Below are 22630 nucleotides of genomic sequence, written 5' to 3'. Positions count from 1 at the left end.
TACTGTCACATGCTTGAACTGAAAGCAGATCTAATACGGATATTTAAGGACTCAACTGCAATGAAAGATCAAGAGGACAGCACAGTCCAGCTGGAAGGAACTAGAAAATGACTACAAAAGGACCGATTCACACATTGGCCCTTGGAACCTTTAAGACCCCATTCTCATGGTTTTATCATGCGTTTTACTGTGTTTCACCGCAGCTTGCAGTAATAAGGGAACACCAATACAAAATTACAACAGGCAACATACGTTTAGACCCCTTTCCCACTGCTGGCGTTAGTGGTAAAGCGCCGTTCGTTATAGCGGCACTTTACCGCTGTTACAGCGGTGCTTTTTCATCCGCTAGCGGAGCGCTTTTAACCCCTGCTAGCGGCCAAAGAAAGGGTTAAAAGCACGTGTGTTACGACGCTGCCGAATGGCTTTTCATTTCAATGGGCAGGGGCGGTGTAGGAGCGCTGTATACACCGCTCCCGCACCGCCCCAAAGATGCTGTTGGAGGACTTTTTTTTCCCGTCCTGCAAGCGCACCGCCCCCAGCGTGAAAGGACCCAAAAGGTTTTTACTCTATCACAGTGTCCTCCATTGTGCAGGACAACCACTCCTTCACCACAGAGCCCATTAGAAGTCTCACTCGTTATTCATCCCACAAAATTACAGACACAGAATGTTCATTTGAATTTGAATTTAGATTGCATTTTAACAATTTTACTTCACAAAACTTGTCAGAGAACAATCTTGTTATTTTTTAGGAGGCATTTCCAAAATGGTGGCTTAAGGCAAGTCTTAATAGAATAAGAACATCTTATATAACGTCTAGCACCTGAGTGCTCACAGTGAAACACGGGTGCCCAGTTAGTCTCCCAAAAGATGGAATTTCTGTCATGTCTGTCGCCAAAAAGCTCTGACACTAAGGGTATAGTCTTTCCCAAAATGAGTATTCACAGCACTTCAAAGTCTCTATTCAGGTGCACAAAGTTTTTTTTCCGCCCCCACCCCCCCCCCCCCCCCCCCCCCAAAGAGGAAGCCCTTGCTTAAGATATGCCTGTGCCTCATATGATGACTCCTGGTCTCGCTCTTCCCATGAAAAAGACTCTCATTTCATTGGGAAGCAGACTTGTGGACCAGACTCTCATCATTGTTACTCGTCGGTGCACCCCGGGAAGGTGGCCTGCGGCAAAAAGCTCTGCGCCCAATCGCCCCGCAGAAAACATGCATTACCCACAAACAAATAGACTTTAGATCATTTCACATAATAATTTGGCTGGAAATTGCCAATAAGTTGCCTTATCCCTCTACAATACTTGTTCCAGGTACTGTATATACAACAACACGTTCTGTTATGCAAAGTTAGCAGATAAAAATGTTTATCCCAAGATCCTCCTGATACTAATATTATGGCTTTTTGTAGATGCTGGTGATTCATTTACTGCATTATCTTAACTCTCTGGACCCTGGTGGTAATTCCTGTCTCTGACACCCCTTCTTTGAATCTTGTTCTCCCTCTGACAGTAATATTATTTAGATGCCTTCATAATGGTAAGCACAGGTGGAAGAACTTTAATAACTCAGGAACAGACATCTTAGCAGTAGAAAAAAAATAAAGCCAATAGGAAATTCAACCAATCTCTGTCAAATGCACACTCTTTAATATTCTTTTTAAATTGGAATTTTCTCTGGTCTTTAAAGCTGAACTCTGGGAAAATTTTAAAATTACCCTTGCAGTGGTGCTCCGCACTGGAAAGGCCAAAAACTCATTTTTGTTTAGGGTATCATCATAAAACCATTAAACTTGCCTCACTCTTGTAGGCTTCCACTTACAACTGGTCCCCTGAAGCCACTTCTGCTCAACGCTAGGTTAGTGGCAGGCACTCTGCCATCATTATGTACAATGCAGGACCAGCAGTCCAGCTTTGCAAGCGAGGATGTTGAGGGCTCACCAATAAACCCAGAGAGCTAGCTGCTGAGAGGATGGTACCCTAAACAAAAATGAGAATTTAACCCTTGCAGTGCAAGGAAAAGCCTCACTGCAAGGGTAGGTTTGAAATCTCCCTGTAGTTCAGTTTCAGAACATAGCATGTTAAAAGGCTGTATATGTTTTGGTGAAAGAAGACGTGTTTAAAGCAGCAGATGTAATGAAATATAATGGTTCCCCCATGTTTTCATGCCTGAGGAATGTAAAATTTTACGTTAACTTTATTTCCTTACCTTTACACGTCCTCTTGTTTTACCAGATATCCTTCCTTCGTGCCCAACTGAGAACGCAAAAAAGAGGTTAAAGTAAAGCTGCAACAGTCCAGATAATATGCTAAAAAAATAATGCATCAAAGGTTACCATCCATGGAAATGGCATGGTAAGGTGATCTAGAGAGATATAGGCAACACAAGCTTGGCCCCATTCTTCCCTCATCCAAAGCTTCTCCACTGGTTGTTTAATGTATACAATGGCACCACTGAGCACCAGAGAGGTTAAAGCGGTATTAAACCCAAAACCAAAAATGTATTTTATTGCAGCTTACCAATCCTTAAATGTGGTGGCTGCATACATTTTCTTTTCTTTGTTTTTTCACCTGCTGATCTGGCCAGTAACACCTCCTGGAGGAATAAACTCCAACTCTGGAGGAATAAACACAGGAGGCACAGCAGACAGTAGCATTATCAGTCTGGGGGGGGGGGGGGGGGGCTAGTGTGTTAAATGTATTAGTAAATTTAAATGCACTAACAAATTGAAGCCAAACTCCATGTCACACAGCAGTTTTTTCCTTTTGGGCTAAAAGTTTTACATTAGTTTTTACAACGAAAGGCTGATCAGGTTAATCACACTGTCAGTGTTAAATGGTTTGTCTCATTTATGTAACTGATACATTCTGCCAGAGAGCTTTGAAGACAACAGACTTGCTGGCCAGTTTTAAAAAAAAAAAAAAAAGGAGAATGAAAGCCTCAAAAACAAATGCAGCCATCACATCTAAGTCCTCATGCACACGGACGTTTTTACAGCTGCTTTTTTGAGCTTTTTTTTCAACTTAAAAAGGCCTGTCTATGTTAGTCTATGGCTTCATGCCCACCTAGGCGTTTTTGAGCTGCAAGTGGCATAGGTGTTTTTAAGCTGTAAAAAAAACCCAGGACCAGTGGGTTCTGAGAGACGTTTTTCAGCTGTAAAAACGCTCTAACACTGAAAAACGCTCAAAACGCTCAAAAACGTCATTCACCAACGTTTAACGTTTTTGATCCATTGAAAAAAAAAAAATTAGAAAAAAAAAAAAAACGCTCAAAAACGCTAACACGGAAAAACGCTATTGCAAAAACGCTGAAAAGGGTTAAATAAAATCACTGCAAAGATACTGCGTTTTCATAATGTTTTTTTAACAGCCTGTGTGCAAGAGGGCTAAGAACTGGTAAGCTGCAATATATTTATTGTTTGCCTTCTGATGTAATACCACCTTAAGGAGGTGGAGAGAGAGTTTTGCTTTTACAGGAAAATTCTATATTTGCATGTAAAATAAGCTGCTCAAAACTCTGCATCTACTGACAGGTTACATGATTTTACATGTAGTCTGTTTACACGCATGTTAATATGTTGTATTATCATGAAAAATGTACATTTATAATGAAATATAGAAAACTCCTTGGTGTACTGATTAATATCTTTAGTTCAATAAAAGATTAACTCTCTGGTTGGCTATTCACAGCAAAGAGATATTCTAACCCCCAGCAAAGCATACTCACTGATCTGCACTCCCCACTCTGTTGGGAGCCCTTGCTCCATTGTTGGGGAAGCATATGACCTTCCTTATGTGACCGTGCTCCAGTCAATGGTCTTGCCAAAACGTGGAGGATGGCAAGGATGCAATCCACCTGGGTATGCTCCAACTTCAGACACTAAAGCTAACGCAGGCTGGATTCCTGCAGTGGGAAGGTGGCAATGTAGTGTAAATCTCAGTATACCTTGTTGGGGGAAGAATGGGCTATCAACATATGGGGGTTGATTTACTAAAACTAGAGAGTGAAAAATCTGGTGTAGGGCTGCAGCCAATAGCCAATCAGCTCAGTGGCGGAACTACCAGAGTTGCAACAGTCGCACTTGCGATGGGGCCTGGCATTCCGCCACTGTCAGGGGGGGCCCCAGCGGGGTTGCTAGTTGCACGGCTCTGAGCGGAGATCATGTCTCATGGAACAGCACAGAGCCGGCATTGACAGTTCTATCTCCCCCTCAGTCTGCCCTCTCTCGCATGGGATGACAGAGGACACAGCCGATCTGCTCCATCTTCTCCCCCCTCCCTTCTCCCGTGTGTGCTCTGTGGAAGTGGTGAGCTTGTTAGTTTCACCCTTGACTATTCACACAGGAGAGGGGTGAGGGGAGAAGATGGAGCAGATCAGCTGTGTCCTCTGTCATCCCATGCGAGAGAGGGCAGACTGAGGGGGAGATAGAACTGTCAATGCCGACTCTGTGCTGTTCCAGGAGAGAGACCCTCTCAGCTGCACTGATAGGAGGCGCTGGTAAGAGGCACTTATGGGCACTGATGGGAGGCACTGGTGGGCACTGATGGGAGGCACTAATGGGCACTGATGGGAGGTACTAATGGGCTGCACTAATGAGCACTGATAGGTGTAATTGATGGGAATTGATAGGCAGAACTCATAGGCAGCATTGGTGAGCACTGATAGGCAGCACTGATGCTCATTGAGCACTGATCGATACAGATAGGTGGCACTGATGGGCGCTGATAAGCGGCATTGATGGGCACTGAAGAGCACTGATAGGTGGCACTGATTGACACTGTTAGGTGACATTGATGAGCACTGATAGGTGGTGCTGATAGGCAGATTCGATGGGCACTAATAGGCGAATTGATGAGCACCGATAGGTAACACTTGTAGGCGGAATTGATGGGCACTGATATGCAGCACTGATAGGCGGCATTGATGAGCACTGATAGGCAGCATTGATGGCACCAATAGGTGGCATCGATGATCACTGATAGGTGGCACAGATGATTGGGGCACCAATTATCAGTGTAAACAATTTACTGACATTCTTGATGGTGAACGGCAGTCCTTTCCTGACACAGACACAGCATGGGAGGAAAGAGCTGCACATGGTAAAGGGCCAATGTGATTGGGCTGGATGCACGTCCCAGGGGGCACGCAGGAGGCAGGGATTGTGGGAGGGTGTCCATGGATACCCTCCCAAAATTGTAAGCCTGGGGCTCGGGGGGCAGCGGGCCCATAATGGTTTCTTTCACCAGGGCCCTGAAGGTTCTTGTTATGACCCTGAATCAGCTTCTAACTTAAGCTTGCTAAATTATCCTTTGATTTAAAAAAAAAAAAAAAAAATGGAAGCTGATCGGTTTTTATGCAGAGCTGCACCAATGTTTGCACTCCAGATGTAGTAAATCAACCTTAGTGTTTCTATAGGGTATATTCTCTCAATACAGACAAGCCAAGGGTATTTTAAAGCATTGCGCACTTTCATTCATATATGCGCATTGCAAAACAAGAAACCATGCTTTTCATTTTACCCGGGATTATGAAATATCAGTTAGATAATCCAAAATGCAGCTTCTTTCATATACCCAAAATTATATTTACCAACTGAATAAAACTAGCTGCACTGGATTTTCATAACAGATCTATGTTATTTCCCTTATATAATCTGAAAATAAGCCAGCACTGGGCATATGTCTGCTTTGCCAATAGGAATGCATGTTCAGGTGTACAGAGCATGCATATCTGCCATAAAAAAAAAAAAAGTTTTCCAGTTGGACTGTACATGCACAATGGTTATCTAATGTCTATGGGGTCTTTTTACTAAAGGCAAATCCATTGTGCACTGCAAGTGCACTTGGTAGTGCAGTCGCTGTATATCTGAGGGGGACATGCAAGGAAAAGAACAGCATTTTTGCTTGTACATGATTGAATGATAGAAGTCAGCAGTATGTACTTGTAGTGCACAGTGGATTTGCCTTTAGTAAATATGGTAAACCCCTATGTGAGACAATTCAAATCCCCTTTACACAAGATTCCAGGCACTGTTAAGCTTTTTCATTTCATAGTTAGTTACTACGCAAAACAATAAGTGTACAATTTACATATATAATCTTTTGTAAACATTAAAAAGGGACCCTGTCCCCAACTTTGCAAATTGCAGCACAATAAAATTAAGTATTTTGAATGCTTACTTGCAGCATTTACCATTTCCAGAACAAGTTTTTTTTTTATTTACTTGCAATGTGCCTCTGAACATGCTGGTAAATCTGACTGCATCTGTGTGTATGAGCCTTACTTTCCGTGTTCTCTTTCCATAACAAGGTTTTTATTTACTTGAAATGTGTCTGACTGCTTCCCTCTGCGCCCATGTGCATGTGTCCTAAGATGATTGGTCTGGCAACATGGTCTCTTTAAAAAAAAGACCTTATCAATCAACCCCCCCCCCCCCCCCCCCCCCCCCATCTCAAAAAACAACCAAACTTTTCAGGTGGCTAGAAACATAAAAAAAAAAAAAAAAAAAAAAAAAAACACTGTTTGGATGCAATGCAATACCATAAAAGAAGTCTAGTAAGGTGGTGGACTTTTTGGCCTTGTTCACACATGGTTGAGCGGCAGTTTGCAGATGTTCAGGAGGCAATACAGCCAACTCCTAAATGGTTGTTTTTTTCTGATCCCAAAGGGGATTTTGCAGTGCAGTACTGAACCACAACTACGTGACATTGACCTCAATGGACGCGTTTGGCAAATGGGATCGCCTGCTGGATGTGGCATGCTAAAGTTGCCACACTGTGCAGAAAAGTATTGTTGCAGTTGAAACGTGTATGGACCTAAGCACCTGCCATATTATTTCAAGAGTGGGCAGTCAGGGGGCAGTAAAAATGTGAATCTGCTATCTCTTTTTGCAGCTCCTTTGTTGCCCATGTGAACTCAGCCTTAAGGTTACAGATTACACAGAACATAAGGGACCATTAAGTTGATTTGTTACTCACTGAGGGGGCCAAAGGCACCAGGTCAGATTCAGAGCGACCAGATTGCATAGCAGTATGAACTCGGACAGATTCATATATTGATGGTTCTTCCACCTCCCGTGGGTAAGGGAATCTCAATAAAATTAAAGTACCTACAGTGGAAAAAAAAAGAAACACAGGGCTATGTTATTCTGGATTTCATACCGGGTAGCACATTCACTGTTCAATCCACGCACCTGAAGGTAAATTTTCTGCAGTTTTGTGAGAAGGAAAATAAAAAACAGCCTATAAATCTGTACCCGTTACTAACAGATTTCTGCATATAATCATAAAATATGCAGAACAAAAATACAAAATGCACATTACCAAAAGGCAGGGGTTTTCCAAACATAAAAAATTAGCTAAAATTAGTGATGTCAGGCAAAATTTATGATATAGTAGGTATAAGAGCAGAGGGATATCTAGAAATCCCAAGTCATAATAGGTCTTAAATGGGACCCATTATGCACCCTTAATTAAATTCCCTTAAAATTGGTGATCAATGGATGGTGGCTTATAAAACATCCTTATTTATAACCTATTACACTGATGCTTAGAGATGGAGATCCTATTGTGCACCCCTAGTGGGATCTTCTTGCCTCTTAACACCGATGGCCACTGTGATAGAATACTTACAAATTGTAGCCCAGTAAAAATGAAGGTGCCACTCCACATTCAGTAGGTGCACCTACCATAAACTACTGTTGAACTGAGCCTGTGCTGTGCGCCAAAGGAGAGGAGCTTTTCTTTTGCAGTCAGAGAAAAAGTTGGTTCAGCAAGTGTATTAAAGCAGAAAATTGAATATCAAATACTTACAGAAATTTTCCTTTCCTGATGACCTCCATGTCAGCCTACCACTGGGTATGCCTCAGTTGTAGGCTAACATGAAGCTCGTCAGGAAAGGAAAATTGCAATAAGTATTTGATATTCAATTTTCTGTTTTTAGACCTAGTTTACATTGTCCTCTAAAAAGTGCTCTGCATTAAATTACTCTAAGGGCATTTGACAGGTGATGAGGATGCATTATAATACCTCCTCACTACCTGTCTTAACCGCTTGCCGACTGGCTCACGCCGATAAACGTCGGCAGAAAGGCACTGCTGGGCAGAACCCCATACGGGTACGTCTTCCCTTTTAAGAGCCGCCGAAGGTGCGCCCGCTGCATGGTGGGGGACCCACATGCACGAGAGCCAGCACAGGGATTTGTGTGTGTAAACACACAAATCCCTGTTCTGTCAGGGGAGAGGAGACATATGGTTGTTCCTACTAAGTAGGAACAACCATATGTCTCCTCCCCCAGTCGGTCCTATCCCCATACAGTTAGAACACATCTAGAGAACACACATTTAACCCCTTGATCGCCCCCTAGTGTGAAACCCTTCCCTACCAGTGACATTACACAGTAAATCAGCGCATATTAATAACCCAGATCGCTGTATAAATGTCAATGGTCCCAAAAATGTGTCAAAAGTGTCCAATCTGTCCGTCACAATGTCGCAGTACCACTAAAAATCGTAGATCACTGCCATTACTAGTAAAGAAAAAAAAATGCCATAAATCTTTCCCCTATTTTGTAGACGCTATAACTTTTGCGCAAACCAATCAATATACGTTTATTGCGTGTTTTTTTTCACCAAAAATATGTAGAATAATATATATTGGCCTAAACTGATGAAGAAATTTTTTTTTAAAAAACATTTTTGGGGATATTTATTAAAGCAAAAAAATTTTTTTTTTTCAAATTTTTTTTGTTTACAGCGCAAAAATTTAAAACCGCAGAGGTGATCAAGTACCACCAAAAGAAATCTCTATTTGTGGGAAAAAAAGGACGCAAATTGTGTTTGGGTACAGCATTGCATGACCGCGCAATTGTCAGTTAAAGAGACGCAGTGCCAAATTGTAAAAAGTGCTCTGGTCAGGAAGGGGGTAAAATCTTCCGGGGCTGAAGTGGTTAAAGAGGAACTGCAGTCTGCTCACATAATTTGTAATAAAAACATCTTTGCCATTATGAAGCTTCCCTCCAACCACTTTGCATATTATTTTATATATACTGTGATTCTGTACTTGCCAAATATGCTGCAGAAATCTCCCTCCACTGAGTCTGGCTGCAGCCATTTTAACTGTGGGCAGCTGAAGCTGCTGCCTGTTTGCTTCTTGGATTTACACAGACACACACCTCCAGCTCTGCAGCTCTCATTGGCCCTCTTATGACTCATCCCCCCTCCCTTCCTGGCAAACTCTCACAAGAGTGAGAGAGAGTTGTGCATGATGTCATAAGCCTAGGCTTTTTACCAGACAAGGAACAGGAAGTGGGCTGTATAAGGTATTTACTGGCAGAAAAAAAAATATGTTTTACTATCCAAAGTTAAAACAAGGGCAGAAGATTTAATAGATGGAAAGTTGAAAAAATACCTGAAGTTCTGCTTTAACTCCTTAAAAACCCACACCAGCATGTCACAACAACGTGCAATGTGGACCATTGAGGGGTACCCCCTTCAGCTGAATGGGTTGCATTTGGAGGGCAGTACTGCCCACCGTATGTGACAGCAAGGATCATTTTTGCCCCACCATGATACAAGGAATCGTGGGCATGGCGTGTTTACACCCCCATTTACTGCATTAGCAGCTTAGGGGGAAGTGGTTAGAAGGAGCAATAAAATCGATACTCAACCAAACGTTTTTACTGGTCCCCAAGCGCAAGTCTAAACCAGGCCTTAGCGTGATATTTTACTGTGAGAGGGAAAGTAAGCACATTCATTTCTGATATGAAATGGGCCACCCCTTCCCCTGGGCCCCTTAGCAGCCCCATGGTCTGCTATGCCTGTAGTTTCATCCTTGTTTAAAATTAGCGTGTTCAGAAAAAAGCCTTGACTTGGTAAAGAATTTGGAAGGAATCATCCAGGCAAATCCACAAAGACTGGTTCTAAGTTTTAAAAAGAACAATTTCTTAGATCTATGAGAAGTGGAGTAAACGGTTACATCATTTTTATTGTCAGGAAAAATGTAATTAATTCTAATAAAATGTTTTGAGAAAATAGATTATTAATAAGGCCTCATTCACACAGGCACACTTATCTGTACACCTGTCAGGAGAGCAGTCTTCAGGTAATCCGTGTAGCTAGCCTTTTCAGATCAAAGACCAGCTGCCATCTACACGAATCGTGTTCCAGAGTGCCCACCGGTGCAGGTCCAATGCATCGATTGGAATTCGGTCTGTCTGCATTCCGATTCATTCATCAGACCTACACAGATGTGCTCTCTTGGAGATCTATAGGTCCATGCAGCTGGCCACCTATCATTGCTTTGAATAGGCTGCTTCGCACTTATGTACGGATAGGTATGCCCATGTCAGTGAGTCCCAAATGTGTTTTCACAAATGTGTTAAAAACAAATAAATATAAATAAATCATTATTAAAAGCCAACGTGTACGTAAGTAATTTTAAGAATTCGATATTCACTTTGGTATTACTATCAGCAGCGGCCGGTCCATAAGGGTCGCAGGGGCACCTCCTGACTAGTTTGCATGCTAGGCGTTAAAATCAAAGCTTTTTCTCTCTCTCTCTTTTTTTTTTTTTTTTTTTTTTTTACGGCACATGAAGGTTGAGGTTGAAGCTCTGAACCCACCCACTTGTGGCACTAGCGAATCAATATTCGCTATTGGTTTCCAGTTTCTCCTCCCGGCCAATCAGGATAGGAGGCGGATCTGAAGACAACCAGGTTGTTCGGGAGGAGAAGCCGAGGAAGTCACGGCAGTGGAGGGAGGAGTGCGGACCGGGAGGAGATGTTTGCTGCCACCCACCCCCCCAAAAAAGTTTAGCACCAGCCATCACTGATTACTATATATAACCAGATAGCGTGGGACTGTGTGATAATAACCAGCTCTATGTTGGTCTTATCAGGCTACAGATTTCTCAACAGGAAAAGTTTCTGAACAGCTTTGTGAAACTGAATTTCAGCTGTCACCGATAATAAGAATATGTGCTTGGCTTAAGGCAATACACACACAGAGGGTGCAAACCCAAAGCAAAATTGGCCATATTTGACCAAAGGATTTTGTGTTGCCTTGTGCTTTACCAAAATTGTGGGAGTTAATGAATGGTCAAAATGAACTTTTCTCTTTTTGAGCAGCAGAATCAGGTGTCTATTCTGCAGACATACACAAATATAGAATTCAAATATGTACATTGGTAATGTATGAGTGATGCTAAAATGCAGAGGCACAAAACATGACAATAGATGTGGTAAGCACATTGCCAAACTCTGCTGGTCTACTGCCTGGTACACACGATGAGATTATCTCATATCGAAAATGGAGAGGTTACTAAAGTTACAGAACAAAAATTCGGAAGTGATGTTATTGTATTGCATTTATATTGTAAATTTGGATGAAAACTGTACTGATCAAAACGAAAATCGTATGATCTTGTATCGTACGAGAACTAATTTCATGCTCATCCCTTCAGATAATATCGGATGAACTGTCGTGATTGGCTCTCGAAAGCTCTGTACGAACGATCAGATTATCGTACGATCGCTTCAAAAGTGGTATTTTTCGTACGATTTTATGATCGTGTTTATGGGCCATAAATCCTTGTTCAAGATTAAGTAAATGTGACTACATTTTCTGCTTAACATAGTGACATGGTTTATTAGAAAGTCTGTACAGAATTAAAAATTGCTGGTACCAGAAGTAAGCAGTGGTGCTGTCATATTCACATACACTGAAATGTGTTACATTTCACATATCTAGGGATGTGCGTTTCCTAACTACTGGTTTTTGATATGCATTTATATTTTTGTCAGGTCTCTTTTGGAACATAGTTCTCAAGATTTTCTGTATTGGCATTACCTACTAGTCACTCTGTTGAACTCAGGGGTGTCAGGGGTACGGTGTATAGAGTTTATGCCTGGTGTGGCCAGCCCCTGGCGAGTTTCTTATCAATGGGTATGCCTAGGTTAAGGTTTTGAGAAAACAGGTGAGCTCTGTTTTACAAGGATCCTAAAAAGGCCTGTACACACTATACGAAAATCGGAAGTAAAATTTTGTCCGAGCAACCTCTTCACTTTCGACATGAGACTAGCATGCAACAAAAAACGGATGAACGTTCATCTGAAAATCTGATTGTGTGTAGGAGGCTTTAGTGAACCCTCCCTCCTTGGGGAGAGGGTGTCCCTGCTAGAAAAGGGTGGTTGTGTTGAGAGGGCTGAGTGCCTGATTTGGGGCCCTAGGTCTTAAGCTGGCCTTAGACGGTTCGAATCTTGGCCGGTTCAGCAGGGATCAGCCGAGATTAGAACCATGACTGGGCAGGCTGATTGTACACAAGATGATCAATTGACAACTTGGGAAAAAACAGCCTGTCTGAATTTTCATGCCAATAGCGTTAGCCGTTAATAATAACTGTGTGTTCTCAAAGCCGGGATGGTCCCCCCCCCCTCGCTGCGAGAAGACAATAGCATCGCTGGAGTGATTTCCCCCATCCACACTGACTGGCCTGTGGTTGCAGGAAAGAAAATTGCTTCGTCTATGGCTGCCTTTAAGCTCGGCCTGGAAGGTTTTTTCTCTCTGTAAGTAGGCTGTGTGCTTTAAGCCATGCAGGTCCAATCTGACCTACTCTATAGTCATCACTGGAATGGAGCAATACGAGAACCTCCAGTTTTGTGGTTACTATGCTCCAGAAGGAGTTCAATGATGATTCTGAATAATAAGACCCACCCAGCAACTTCTAGCCTGGGAAACCTAACAATTAAGTTTTGCGATATTCCAGTTTCTTCTAATCACATTTCTTATAATGGACCTGCACTGTTTCGATTACTGAAAATGTAAAGGTTTCGTACTGTTGGGGCAGGATGATCCTAGGAGTCCCTCTTATCTTCACAAGGCCCTTCTGGGTGGAGGCACTAAAGATATGCAAACAGAAATATTACCCTAAACTCACACTTTGCGAAAGCTCAGGATCCTGTTTGCCCAGCTGCTGCCATAGTGTTGTGTGAAAATGCTTCAAGTGGAGTGTCATCACACATAACTACCCTCAAAGAGGGTTACACATACCTGTATACTGTATAGTTCTTGGAGATTGGAAGCAAATGTTCCCTCAGGGTCCCAAGGGTTCTGAGAGGAACTGATACTTTTGTTATACTGGAGGATCTTGGAAAAAGAGGACATCTGTTTTTTTTTTTTTTGTTTGTTGAATGATGAATTGGTTGCCCAACATGCCATCTTTGTCTTAAAACTCACTTTTTCATTGTGCAATATTCTTACACAATGCTGGATATTTTGCAATGTAGTGACTACACAGTACAGTAACATTCATTGTACAAAGTACTGTACATGCTAAGCACTGACTGACAAAAAAAAAATTGCCACTGTGCAACAATAAAAATTCAGAATTGATGTAAAGCACTGCTGCACTAGAGTTGATCCTGAATTTCTGAGAAAGTTTAATATGAAGCAAATTTCACAGATTCGCATGGCAGATTCTAAATTTCATTGTTGTTTTTGCTGGTTTGGATTTCCAGAAGGCTTCTAGGAAAAATAGACAAAAAGGCTACTTCAAAGGTTATTTCTGCCTTATAGCTGCTTCTGTTATTGTCTGAGTACCCCAGGGGTGTCCAAACTTTTTTTAAAAAAGAGGGCCAGATTTGATGAAGTGAACGTGCTTGAGGGCCAACCATTTTTCCTGACATTCTTTGAACCATTAAAATTTGGTCTGTGTGTTAGTTCGAACACTAATACATTGCCCAACAAGAATTCTCTTGCCTTTGTGGCTGTGTGGGTAAAGAGATGATCTTGGACATGTTATTTGGATATACCGTATTGGTATACCAATACGTATAACACACACCTTCACTTTAAGAGGGAAGTTTCAGGAAAAAAATTTAAATTTTACATAAAGAACTATGAAGCAAAATAAGGGTCAGTGCCCATCTGCATCCCCACCATTGCCATGAGTGCAGCACCCACCATTGCCAGGAATGCAGCCCCCCATCGTTGCCAGGAATATAGCCCCCGTAGCCCCCCATCATTGCCAGGAATGTAGCCTCCCATCATTGCCAGGAATGTAGCCCCCCATCATTGCCAGGAATGTAGCCCCCCATCATTGCCAGGAATGCAGCCCCCCATCATTGCCAGGAATGCAGCCCCCCATCATTGCCAGGAATGCAGCCCCCATCATTGCCAGGAATGTAGCCCCCCCATCATTGCCAGGAATGTAGCCCCCCCATCATTGCCAGGAATGTAGCCCCCATTATTGCCAGGAATGTAGCCCCCCCATCATTGCCAGGAATGCAGACTCACCATTGCAATCACTGCAGCCTGACTGATTCCCATCCATCTGCAGCCTTGGAGGGGACGGGACGAGCGCCAAAGATTAGCTGCAGGAGAAACTCCTATTTTCTCATCTGCCTCTTTAATAGAAAATCCCGCCTCCTTTGATGGACAGATAAGTCATCCAATGGCTGCGCCGAAGACGGGACTTCCTATTACAGAGGCTGCCGTGTACAGGAAATACTACTGTGTGCACAGCACTTGTCCCGCCTCCTCCCTGTACCCTCCAAAGAATCTGGACATATATATCTTCTGTGTCCCCGGCGTTGGGAGATTGTTGGGGGCCACAAAAGATATATATGTCCAAATAACCAGACGAGCCGTTCAAAACCGGAACGCGGGCCGCGATTGGCTGAAGGGCCGGACTTAGGACATGCCTGGAGTACCCTTAACTTGACTGCCAGTGCCATCAAGCCTAACCCTTCTAAGAATCCTTGCTAAAATGTTTAAGGGAGGTGGATGATTTGGTGCTCTGCAAAAAATATATTTTGGAACCCAATCAGTTGTCTTTGAGTATATTCCCATTCCTATCAATAATGGCCTTTTCTCACTCTGAAAATATCTCAAACAGTCAGCTTCTTGGTGATAAAGTATAAATATGTGGTCTAAATTGGCACATCCTTAGCACCAATGAGGCCTGAATTTGCTTATTTGTCTAACCTAGCCTTCTATACTTCAATCATAGAAATACAGAAAGGAGGGCCATACCAAAGCAGATGAAAGAGACCAAGATCATTTTAATTGTTGGTAAAAAAAAAAAAAGGGTCACATAAAAACAGCCAACGCATTTCAGGGGCAACAACAATCCCAGTATTAAACTCTCCTCCTGGAGTAACAACTTGGCAGCAGTTTGACATTAACTCCCCCATTGCTACTCAGTGATTGTAAAGCCTCAAGCTGTGCTGCAGCACCCCCCCCAGACTCCCTATTTTTCTTACCTGAACCCGATCTGATCCAGTAATGAGCACGAGCACAGAGGCTCCAGCCGCTGTCTCTCTCCTCACTGGACAGATTGATAGCAGCCGGAGTCATTGTCCATCAATCAAATCCAGTGGCACGGGAGTGGAAGGCAGGGCAGAGTCCCACTGCCTGTGTCAATAGACTGTGTCAATAGACGGGTGCCCCCAGGGAAAGCAGCTTTCCGTGGGGGCACCCAATGAAGAGTAGGGGCTGGAGCTCTAGAGGGGCACCCCAGAGGAAGAGGATCAGGATTGCGCTGTGCAAAATGATTGCACAGAGCAGGCAAGTATAGGGATGTTTATTCTTTTTTTATTTATTTTTTCATTTATTTTTAATAAAAATAAACACACACGCACACACACAGTCATTAAGGGGAAAATTCTTCTGGTCCTTAAGTCGTTAAGTTAATACATACTCAACTAACAGTATTCAGGTATAAGCATATCCTTTGCAAATTAAATACAATTTCCACTTTTATGAATAATATGAGAATTCATATTGTCTGTATACTATCTGCGATGTCTAACTTAGCTAAATGCAATAATAAGTGTATGCAACTAACTTTACCTGCTTACTCATATTTGGGTCAGTACACTAACTGGATCTCAGGCTTTTTTTAGGGCATGGTTAATAGCTAAATAATAAACACATAGAATACAAGATAAAGAATATAATTACACTGACGCTACACCACTGCAATAAAGTAAACCCATCAAGGGAGAAATGTGGAGCCGTCATTGCTGACCTACTAAAAAATGCCACATCTGTCAAGCTGTTTCTGCAACTTTAAAAAAAAAAAAAATGGATCCTGCTCCTTTAAAGCATGTCATATGTCACAGTGCTTGTCCTGTGTCATTTGGCCCTCTGTAACACCTAAAAAAACCTGGCTGATCCTTCCAGTTTCTCCCCACCCCTCTGTAAACTGACCAGTGTATCATGGCTACTGAGACCAGACACCATGGTCAGTTTATGTGCCTTTGTCATTAGCAGCCTGCTATCTGCTCTCCTCTCTGCTCCGGTGTCCTCCTCCCCCCTCCTACTGCTCTCATAACACTAACCTGTATACACCATCAGCATTGCCTCCTATTGCAGTGTCCCCCTCTGTGAAGGATTTATAAATATAAATGCTGTAAATACCTCATTTAAGAGCTGAGATTGAGATCACATGACCAGCCAGCTTTCTCCTCCTTTCCTCCTCCCCTCCAGACTGACATCAGCAGAGAAATCCCAGCTCCGCCCACTGCATCTCTCAGAGAAGGAAGGAGAAAGCTGGCCAGTCATGTGATCTCAATCTCGGCAGTGAAATGAGGTATTTGCAGCATTTATTTTTATAAATCACACACAGGGGGATACTACAATAGGAGGCAGTGCTGATGGTGTATACAGGTTAGAGTGCCTTAACAACCACTTTAATAAAACAGACACTCACCTGTCCCATGGTCCAGCGATGCGGCCCCCCAAAGCCTTGCTTCTCTCCGTGGAGCCGGCATTGCGAGTGTGGGCACCCAGCTGTAACAGCTTGCGGCTTCACAGATGGGTGCGCACTGCGGAAGTGGGAACTGGGCACCTGTCAAAACTAGGTACCCGCTCCCCCCCCCCAAAAAAAATTACATGCCAAATGTGGCATGTCCGGGGGTCAGGAGTCCTTAAAGAATTACAGTTATTTAGTAGGTAATGTTCGAAACGGGCACAGGTCCATAGAAACATAGAAAAGTGACAGCAGAAAAAAAGACATATTTTTTAGTTTTTGTTTTTTTTCTCCCTAACTTTTTTGTCTGAGTATAGATGTACATTTGTCCCAAGCCATTTACTATTGACTGTCTCACTACCTCCGCTCATTATCCCTGTTGGAAGTTTATTCCAACAAAACTGATATCAAAATAAAAATATAAGTATGTCACAAGTTCTTATCCATATACTTGTTTTAGGTCAATGACTACTAAAGCAAAAGGATCAGCATAAAAGCCAGCCAACTAGCACGGTCAGAAGGACAGTCAGCAATGGGACAGCCTCCATGTTTTCCTCATTACATGTTTACTTCAAAGTGTATATGTTACCAGCAAAGTATGAAATAAGAGCATTCTAAAGAAAGCCTAGGAATGTTATAGAATTTGTGACATAGGGCAACATATGAAATGTCGGTGTAATTTTAATTATATACTTTACCCAAGCATTTTGCAGAATGACAAGTACTCTTTGGGCAAAGTATGCAAACAGTCGTGAAAACATTAAAACATCTGTTATTTTAATGTGTTATATAATGTGTTATATACTTTACCTAGGCATTGTATAGAATACCTAGGCATTATGTATAGTGACAAAATAATACTTCGACATTGCATAGAATGCCTAGAAAATGTTTTTTCTTCATTCTTTGGTGTTACATTGTCCCCATGCTTTAGAATGCCTAACCTAAAACATACATTTCCTAGGCATTCTATACATGACAATAAAAAAAAAAAAAAAAAAAAAGTCAGCTTCCGGTGTTTTTTCACTTTGCCTTCTGACATTGCATAGAATGCCTAGGCAATGAATTCATTTTTAAGTGTTTTATACTTTGCCATCACATTTTTGGCACTCTTTAGACTTCCTAGACATTTTATAGAATGCTGTATTACTGGGAACACATAGAATACTGAAAAGAAATGTAATTTATTGCAGCATGCCAGTTCTTAAATAAGGTGGTTGTATTAGCTTTCTTTTTTTTTTTTCACCTGGTAATTCTTCGAATAACTCTTCCTGCCCCTAGGTGACTACAGAAATTTCTTCACTGTATCTACGGAGACAGCCATATTCATCACACAGGCCAAGCTCTCCTAATTTGGATAAGAAACACATCATCCTCTTCATCTCCATAGGAGAAGGGCAATTAGTAGTGTACAGACGATAGCTTAGAAGAAAGATTATACTTTATTTTCAACTCACAGGAAGTGACAATGACCCTGTATTTCTGGGAAGACCAATAGGTATTTTATGATCTTTATGAAAATCTTCGTAGCCTGAAAAATGAATACTAAATGCAGCCACACCATTCATAGACTAGCTGTAATAAATTAAAAATGTTTGTTCATGGGTTTAGATATCCAATAGGATATGTCAAAACTAAATCATCCCCAATGGTGTCTACCATAACTGTAGGCTTTACATAACTTTCCTTTTGAAAGCATCTGTGATAAAGTTGCCACCAATTTGTAGTTTTCCAATATACACAGACTGTATACTTTCAGCTTAAATCAGCTAAATACATTTCAGGTGGATCAGAACAGAAGTTGTGCAAAGTCCTAGGCCTAGTTTACACTTGCAATTGGGGGATGATAAAAATAGACAATTTGAGCCTTCTTAACTTGTAAAAAGGCAGCTGGACGGGGTTGTACACATACCACAGGTGCAATGCTTTGCTTTACAGCACAGCAAAAATGATACCCCATGTTGCTTTAGGCAGTCAGTACCACTACCGAACAGAACCCATTTAAGTCAATTGGGCCTTGAGTCCATCACTAGGTTTGTGGCTGCAGCACAGTATTACCATTCAAAACCCCATTCAGCTGTCAAATAAAAAAACAGACATTCAGGAGGCAGCAGTACCACTTTCTGAATGCTTCTCAGCTGCACCTGTGTGGCTCTCTGAAAAGTGTTCCACCACTATGCAAAATGTAAACAGGCACTTATAGTGGTTTTCTTTTTTGAAAGCATTCACAGCCTGGAGTAGAAAAGTCTGTCCCCTGCCAGCATGCTGTGAAGAACAACCTTTGCTCTCTGTGTGGAAGCAGTGGTCTCCCTGCAGAGATCCAAAATGCCCCATGCTGAATCAGACCTATAAATTTGCAATCAGCAAAGCTCATGCTCCTTAATGATTGGAGAGCTCTAGCTCAGAGAGCATGTGTCTTTCACTGCAGCATGCTGGTAAGGGGCAGGATTTTTTCCCCTCAGGTTGTGGTTGCTTTCTAAAAAAAAAATAAAAAAAAAAATTGATCGACTATGCACACCCTCTATTTTGATACACCCAGAATATTTTTAGATGATTTAACCTGAAATTTTAGTTGGGCTTTAAGAAGCGGTCCAAGCTAAGTATATTTTCTATTGGTGCAGTGCTACATTTGGGCAGCACAGAAACAATTTGTGATAAAAGTGGATCCTACTGAAAAATTGGTCTGATATCATGTACTTTCAGTTACTACTGCCTTGCTGTGTAACAAAATTGATAGCCTATGTTTTGAGCATCAACATGACCTAATTTAGGGTGCCTATAATGTTGTTAGGTTTGTATGTTTTGACACAACAGAGCAGACAATAATTAAGTAACAGAACCCAGAGGACATTCGTTTCATTTGATAACAAACCATTACAAAGAATTGCAACACTGCTTCCAAAGCATAGCTGTATCAGTAGCAAGGAAGAAATATGGTAGGCAGAAAAGGTTACTAAACCCAAAACAGTAAAAGCAGTCTAGCATGCTGGTTATGGAATCTGAGGGGTTTACCCTCTGCATTGTGTAAAAAGGCTGCTTGATCGTGTATGCACAGATCCTCTCCGTCCCCCTGGACAAGTCCAGATAAGACAGAGCCTTTGGAGTCAGGCTGCACATGCTCAGTTTGGGTGTATTGCTAGAGAGGTTTTTTTTTTTTCCTTGGGAGAGTGCATGTAATCTGCACAGGGCTAATCAGCACTGACCAGACAGAGGGTTAGGGGTCCTGCAGCCGCATAGGACAGTTCAGTGCAGTATGAAAATTCCTCCTACAAGCTTCACCAGGAAGCAGGATGAAAATCACAAGACTGCCATATACTGCTGATGGGAAAAGGTATTTAGCAGTTTAGATTTACTAAAATAATTGCATGTCCATGTTCTGTGTACTGTGGGAGACCAGATATAGTGAATGCAGGGTACTGGGTTTAGTAACACTTTAAAGGCTGTAAATGAATAAATACAAATAACTCTGGACAAAACACAATTTTTTCAGCATACATATGTAAATGAAAAGATATTCCGTGTCCATTTTTCCTTTTGAATGAAATATTCACAAGTGAGAATGTAATTCTATAAGGTTTTGGGCATGTAGCCAGTGCCGGTTTTAGACCTTGGGGGACCCGGGTCACTTCAAGTTCGGGGACCCTTCAACATAGACATTCAGTTATATGACAAATAAAAAAGTGAACTGAAATGAATGATAAACTGCATTTGTTCTGATTTTGTTGAGTCTACAGTATTGACAGGTGCACAGGAGGTGATGTGTACAGATCCACAGACTGAAAGGTTCGGGAAACAAAAAATTACTTGTGGGAAGTCTACTCAAAGGATTCGGGGCATGGAAAAAACTCACAGATTAGAAGTGGACTTCACTACTACACTTGGTGCAAGACATGTAAGGAAGGAAGGCCCTCTACCCTGCTGATTTCATCCGACACTCTGCTATATATGGGATAAACAGTTTCAATCTCTGTATTTGCAGACGATACTAAGCTAAGCAGGGCAATAACTTCTCCACAGGATGTGGAAACCTTGCAAAAAGATCTGAACAAATTAATGGGGTGGGCGACTACATGGCAAATGAGGTTCAATGTAGAAAAATGTAAAATAATGCATTTGGGTGGCAAAAATATGAATGCAATCTATACACTGGGGGGAGAACCTCTGGGGGAATCTAGGATGGAAAAGGACCTGGGGTCCTAGTAGATGATAGGCTCAGCAATGGCATGCAATGCCAAGCTGCTGCTAATAAAGCAAACAGAATATTGGCATGCATTAAAAGGGGGATCAACTCCAGCGATAAAACGATAATTCTCCCGCTCTACAAGACTCTGGTCCAGCCGCACCTGGAGTATGCTGTCCAGTTCTGGGCACCAGTCCTCAGGAGGGACGTACTGGAAATGGAGCGAGTACAAAGAAGGGCAACAAAGCTAATAAAGGGTCTGGAGGATCTTAGTTATGAGGAAAGGTTGCGAGCACTGAACTTATTCTCTCTGGAGAAGAGACGCTTGAGAGGGGATATGATTTCAATTTACAAATACTGTACTGGTGACGCCACAATAGGGATAAAACTTTTTCGCAGAAGAGAGTTTAATAAGACTCGTGGCCACTCATTACAATTAGAAGAAAAGAGGTTTAACCTTAAACTACGTAGAGGGTTCTTTACTGTAAGAGCAGCAAGGATGTGGAATTCCCTTCCACAGGCGGTGGTCTCAGCGGGGAGCATTGATAGCTTCAAGAAACTATTAGATAAGCACCTGAATGCCCGCAACATACAGGGATATGTAATGTAATACTGACACATAATCACACACATAGGTTGGACTTGATGGACTTGGGTCTTTTTTCACCTACTATGTAACTATATCAGTCTGGCCGAATTCCAATCGAGAGCAATGCCTGTCCTGAATTTGACCAATCTTGTAATTTCAGATAAAACATGCCAACAAAGTTTTACCATATTTGAGATCATGGAGTGTCGGATTCGTCCCTTGATCCAATAAGGGGCAAGCAGGAGAGTGAGCTTCTCTCTCTCATGTTTCTTGCGGTGATAAAATCGATGCTGGCATTAACTTCACTCCCACACAATGGGGTCGGGGCTGTTACCCTACAGGCATTTTCCAACGTTTTTCAATCTGTTCCCTTGTCCCACCCACTTGACTCTCATTAACAAGGCAATAAATTCCGTAAGTAATACAGTATTACAGTAATATTAAAACAAACATCTCAAATAATAAAATACGAAGTTGAAATGCAAAATTTCTGCCAGAACCCCAGATTCCTTCTTTGCCTTGAAGTCAGGCTTAACTGTTCTGCATTCTGACACCCACACACTTTGTTATTTTTTTCTAATAATAAATCTAATTTTATAATTATTACTTTTTTTTTATAAAGGAAGTCTGGGGCTCTCTCTAGCAGGGGGCCCGGGGCAATTGTCCCTTTTAAATCCAGCACTATCTGTAGCAGGAAATTGTATCTAAAATGTCTGCTTCTGTGGGTTATGAATATTAGAGTATGTATCACAGACAACTAGTATAATCTGATACGGAATCCTGCCATATTCTAGAATGTACTCATGGTTGATATGACTGACTCAGTGCAGGTATTGCTGCAGCTCATGAGAAGAAAAAAAAATATGGCCGCCCATTAAAAAAAAAAAAAAAATATGTGCTGCAGCATTAAATTATAAATGCACCTGCACTTAGTTTTCTCTTAGCCCCCCCTGCAAAGTCTCACAAGTACCTGTTTATCCTGCCAGTGCAGATCACCTAATTCTGCTTCTTGTGATGGTGTGGCAACAATACTGCACTGCTCCAGAATTCATACCAGAGTTTCCACTCTCATGTAGGCTGTGCTTGCTTGCATTACAGTGGGAGGAAAAAATGT

The 22630-nt window shown here is 42.0% G+C and overlaps 1 protein-coding gene across 1 annotated transcript in view; it reads right to left on the bottom strand.

Annotated features, from left to right (window-relative positions):
- DAPP1 (dual adaptor of phosphotyrosine and 3-phosphoinositides 1) overlaps window positions 1–22630 on the bottom strand; it is a 113035-nt gene that overhangs the window by 11265 nt on the left and 79140 nt on the right. The window contains 2 exon segments of the mRNA XM_073601478.1: window positions 2189–2254; window positions 6977–7107. Coding sequence (XP_073457579.1) covers window positions 2189–2254; window positions 6977–7107 — 197 coding nt within the window.

The sequence above is a fragment of the Aquarana catesbeiana genome, linkage group LG01 (assembly GCF_042186555.1).
Source record: "Aquarana catesbeiana isolate 2022-GZ linkage group LG01, ASM4218655v1, whole genome shotgun sequence".
Taxonomy (NCBI): domain Eukaryota; kingdom Metazoa; phylum Chordata; class Amphibia; order Anura; family Ranidae; genus Aquarana; species Aquarana catesbeiana.
Note: the sequence above shows the minus strand (reverse complement) of the source record. Positions and strands in the feature narration are given on the sequence as shown.